The 5584-nt window shown below is 38.9% G+C and overlaps 1 protein-coding gene across 1 annotated transcript in view; it reads right to left on the bottom strand.

Moving 5' to 3' along the window:
* Positions 1-363: 363 nt before the first annotated feature.
* Positions 364-5584, bottom strand: part of LOC126403782 (serine protease 27-like) — a 12206-nt gene continuing 6985 nt past the window's right edge. Inside the window, exon 6 of the mRNA XM_050066563.1 lies at positions 364-4400. Coding sequence (XP_049922520.1) covers positions 3981-4400 — 420 coding nt within the window. The 3' untranslated portion in view covers positions 364-3980. The remainder of the gene's footprint in view (positions 4401-5584) is intronic.

Raw genomic sequence — 5584 nt, 5'->3', positions numbered from 1 at the left:
TCAGAGGCATACAACCTGTAGGCGGTAATTCAAATGTTTATTTAAAACATCACTAACCAGTATTTTTTATGTTAAAACATGAATCACATGACTTGGCTAGCTGCTTGTTCCCCTCAGCTCTGGCGAGAATTCTCGCATCTTTCATCTCATTGTTTTGGTCTTGTCCACAGCGTCACTGTTTTGGTTCATTCTTATGGCTCTCATCAACTCTGTTTCCAGACACATCCGTCTGATAAACCAACTGCACACGACCTTCCTCACACCAAAGGACAGACAGACAAATTTAACGAATAGCTGGTGAACACAGTAAAACATTTACCTGTTGTTTTTTTTTTGTAATTAACTTTTTTTTTATTGATTCCAGACAGCATCATCCCATCCACATCTTACATCTTGTATACATGTTTTCCAGATATACAGAACAAACCCATACTCTATCCAGGGGAATGAAAACGTAAGTAGGCATAATCACACAGTTTAAGTTAAAATCGAGTAGACCTGAAGTAATATGGAGTACTTCTGTCACTCCAATCCTTATTTTCATTCACTTCTTGCCGAGTCCTTTTTTTCCCTGTTGGAGGGTAACAATGAAAATAAACATGTGAACCATGAAAAACAAAACATACTGATTTTTTAGATCTTGAAAACTTCTCATAACCGTCTTTTTAAAGAGCTCCCAAAATATTGTTGGTCTCCCGCCCCATCTACTGAACCTCCTATCTATTGTGTTGGGTGTCAAATCTGAATCATGTGTAATCCATCGCAGTACCCTACTCTGCTCTGTCAGGCATTCTTTGATATAATCTCAAACCATATGTTAAGGGATACACCCAGGCATGGATTTAACTCTTCATTAAGATGTTTCCTCAATTTTGCACCATTTATCATGGCCTGTATTGGAATAGTATTTGACGTATGACACTCAATGTCCTTCCATCTTGCCCTGTAGGAAGGATTGCACAGGCTCCACAAAGTTTTTAGTTGTGCAGCCTGATGATAGCTCTAAGACATGGCAGAGCTAGCCCCCCTTTAACTCTGGGCAACTGTAGAGTTCTAAATCGTATGCGTGTTTTTTTTCCCCTGCCAAATGTATTTATCCCACTCTGTAAAGTCTTTGTCTGTTACTTCTACTGGCAAAGTTTGGATACAGCAGCCTCGGAAGAACGTTCATTTTAACCGCCTCTACTCTTGAAACTAAACTTGTGAATGGGATTAAATTCCACCTGACCATATCCGATTTTATTCTTGAAATTAATGAATCATAATTTATAGATTTCAATTGAGATAAGTCTTGAGGTAGGTCTACTCCTAAATATTTCATGGATTTTGAAAGCCAATTAGATCTGAACCTTTCTCTAACAGTTCGGTCCGGTACATAGTTAAATGTGTTGTCATGAGTGCTGAAAGGGATGCAGTGGGTTGTGTTAAATATATTAACACATCATCTGCAAACAATACTATTTTCTGTTCATCTCCTTCAATGTCTATACCTTTTATATTTGTTTTATCCATTGACTCAGAGGTTCTAAATAGATAGCAAATAGGAGAGGGCTAATTGAACAGCCTTGATGACACCCACGTTCTAGTGTGAAAGAATTTGAGAGATTTCCATTCATTTTAATCCTGGCTTTGGGTTTATTATGTATAGATTGTATGGTCTTGACAAATGTTTCATGAAAACTGAATCGCTCCAGCACCATTTATAAGAAATCCCACCTGACAGAGTCGAATGCTTTATCCGCATCCAATCCCAATATTACTGCCTCTAATCGTTTTATGACGATGTTTTGCATCACATGAAGTGTTCGCCGAATACTGTCCTGTGTCTGTCTCTGTTTTATAAATCTGGTCTGGTCCTGATGTATTATATCTGGCAAAATTATATCTAAGCGTCTGGCTAGGATAGCAGTGAATAATCTGTAGTCTTGATTAAGAACACTAACTGGTCTGTAATTAGAGCACTCCATTTTGTCCTTTCCTTCTTTCGGAATAACTGAAATGAAGGCTTCCCTCAAGAGTTTGGAATTTCTCCTTCTTTTAGCACCCAGTTAAATGCATTTTTTAATAGGGGGATCATTGGTTCCCTGAGCACTTTATAAAACTCTGAGGTGTATCCATCTGTGCCCGGAGCCTTGTTTGTCTTCAGCTTTGAAATCGGCGACTTTATTTCTTCTGATGTGATTTCCTTTATCAGAGCTGAGTTTTGGTCCTCTGTCACTCTTGGTAAATTTAATGAATTTAACAATTGGAATACCTGATTTTTATTACTTATCTTTGGTTGAGAATATAGATTCTTGTAATATGTTTCAAAACATTTATGTAGAAAACCAGATAACTGGTTGCTCTGAGTTGTAGAGTGTAGATCAAAAAATGTATCAGGTGCTCTTGGAAAAAAAAGGAGGGAAATCCAAAATACTGCAAACAGGAAAAGAATCCAGGCACTCCAAAACAAAAATAAAAATGAGGAAGGAAAGATTAGATTAAAAAGCCTCTATTATAATGGCCAACTCATTAAAATGCCAACATGTTTCGACCACTGTTGGTCTTCATCAGGGCTGGAGAAACAGATGCACCAAGGTGTGGTTTCATCTATATAGTAGCAGCAGCCAATAAGAAACTATCACATGATACAGTTAATGACATGACAAGTGAAGCCAATGAACCACGATAATAAATCACAGAGAATGAGAAAACAAGAACAACACACAAAACCAAACCAAACCAAACATCAATCAAACTTAATAAAATACCCATGAACCAGTATTAAACATATGTTCAAGATATGATGAATGAACATATTAAACATAACAGAAATATTAAAGGAAATTTGTAAAGACTATATCTTCATTAAGACCAGGATATTTTAATGCATCCAACTGATGAATCCAAAAAGCTTCCCTTTGGTTAAGTCTCTGTATTCTGTCACCGCCCCTAACCATAGGTTTAATGTGCTCAATGCCCTCAATGCACAGTAAGGAGTCATTTGCATTGTGATATTCACTAAAATGCCTAGCCATGGGGTAGTCATGATTTTTAATTCTAATGGCATATTTATGCTCAGCTAGACGATCTCTCAGGCGTCTTATTAATTGCCATTTGCTTTTTTAATCTATAGGCCAGCAGCTTTGTGGACTTATGTCCTGCTTCGTAGTACCTCTGTTTCATGTACATCAGCTTTTTTTGAATCTCCTGTGAACATTTACCAAATTAAGAGCCAAATGTTTCCCTCAAGAGTTGGTCAACCAAAACAGAGCTAAAAGGAGAGTGAACATTGGACTACTTGCATTCATCAGGTGTCCAGAAACAGTTGAATGAATGCTAATGTGGCTCAATCTCTGCTAAATGTGTAAATAGGAAATTATTTCTTCCTTGGCCTTCTGCACCCAGGAGGTAATTTTTTTTTTTATTTTTTTTTTACAGAAACAAAAAAGTGTATTTTCTTACAAAACATGTCTAAAATAATTTCTTTAAAAGACAGTGCAAAATTTTACAAACTACTTTTTCCATACTTTACATCAGTCCCACAATCTGCAAGTTTATAAAAATGTCTTTACTTTTAATGGCATAAAGAAATTAATCTCTGATAATGCAACTTGAAATCTCGAAAATCTTTTTTTTTTGCTGACTTGCAGTGATGTACCCCAGAAAATTGTGACATCACAATCGGTGTGGTTACAGGTACAACAGGACACATTTCTAACACACTCAGGTGAAAAAGGCTTCAAACTTTACATGGCAGAGGGCAGTGAGACACCGTGTTATTCTCCAATAATCCCATTTGTGATTATCATCAAATCATAATAACGTACAATCGTTCAATCGATATATATTCATTTAAGAAGGATTTTTTTTGTTTACAATAACAGCACGTCAGTATTGCATTTTTCCTTTCATATTCTCCACATCAAAAGAAGAAGCTTCATATCAAACACAGTGACTGAGACTGTTGGGCACAGAAACCGTAGTTTCACATTCTTATGTTACACGTCACCAACCAGCACATAGAGTGAAATAACCAGAAGACAGAGTGAGGTGAAGTGAGTGAGGTGGGAGAAATGGATCACATTTTCACCACTGTCAAATACGCTGCCCCCACCCCTATCACAGCCCTCGCAAGTGGTGGTGAAGTTGAATATGTAAAACGGGAATGCGGTTGTCGTAGTGCCTGATGGTAATGTAGGACAGTAAAAGTAAAAGTCGCTGTCCACTCCTGAGGAGATGTAGGTAACAAAGCCAACTTCGCTGCCGCCAGTGATGTTGGTGATCCAGTCCTGGTACCCGGACACACGTGTGTAAACTCCAGGAGTCATAGCCTCGCCACAGCCCTCACCAAAACTCACAACTCCAAACTGGATCCACACTGAATCGTTTTTGGTCACCAGTGCCCCCCCTGAGTCTCCCTGTGGAAAGAAACAGATAGTTGCAGGGATAGCATAGAGTATCTTTTAGTCTCAGTTCCATCATGAATCCTGTAACGCTGTTTGGCAACTAAATCATTTTATAGAACATTATTTAAACCAATAAAATGCCCAGCTTGCCACCTATGTAGCTGGATGTTGATACGTGGTTGAGTTAAGGTTGTGACATCAGGTGACCAAAATTCAATGTAAAGACAATGTCTGATGCCAACGTCAATTTGACGTAGAGAACTGACAACAGAGGACATTGATAATTGGTTGGTTTTAAGTTGTGTTCTTCAGTAACCAGAATAATGACATTTAGTCGTGAGGTATGGAGAACAAAACTCAACATCTGCAAAACGTCATAATGGTAGGGTCCAAACATTGTAAAATTCTAAACATTGTTAGACACTTAAAATATAATCAGCCCAATTTTCAATGCAACCAAACTGTAACATATGTCTGATGTAGAGCTTAGATCGGGCCCAAAAAATCCAGCCTGACCCGGCCCGAGCCCGTGCACGTTATGTCCGGGACCGGCCCAGCCCGGCCCGTCCAATTAACTGTAGTTATGGGCCCGAGCCCGATTTAAACCCGACACTTTTCAATAAGTTGGCTGTTATAATTAAGAGTATTAAACCACAAGTCTTGTTATTTGAATGACAGAAACATAGGATCTTAATGAATGGCGCAACACGGAAGCATGATTATGTAATAAAACAGGTGTTTGTTTTAGGATCCAGGTGATGAAGGGCTGTGCGCGCACAATGTTGCAACATTGTAACTGAGGGCCGAATTCACAAAAGGATTGCGTGGCTTTTGCGGCCGCTAAACCGGTAAAAATGGAGCAAACAGATAGCGTCTAATTCACAAAGCACGCGCAGAGGGTGAAATGCTCCACTAACTGCGCTGCCAAGCAGATTGTGTCTCGGTGCTCCGGTGTTATTTGCACGTATTGAAATGAGGTAACATGCATATATTACCTTTCTTTCTTTTACCTTTCTATGCAAATGAGCCTCACTGATAAACAACGTCTAATTCACTAACACCAGCGCTAATAGCCACACGCAGTTTGAGTGAAGCAAATAACGTCTTTAGAAAGCTGGTGCAAACTGGGCGCTCCTCTGTGGAAGCCTCTCGCCCAGACTTTCCAGTGATCGTGGCAGCAGTGATCGTCTGTTAAA

This window comes from Epinephelus moara, chromosome 17 (assembly GCF_006386435.1).
Source record: "Epinephelus moara isolate mb chromosome 17, YSFRI_EMoa_1.0, whole genome shotgun sequence".
NCBI classification, from domain to species: domain Eukaryota; kingdom Metazoa; phylum Chordata; class Actinopteri; order Perciformes; family Serranidae; genus Epinephelus; species Epinephelus moara.
The sequence above is the reverse complement of the archived record's forward strand: the minus strand, read 5'-3'. Positions and strand labels throughout refer to the sequence as shown.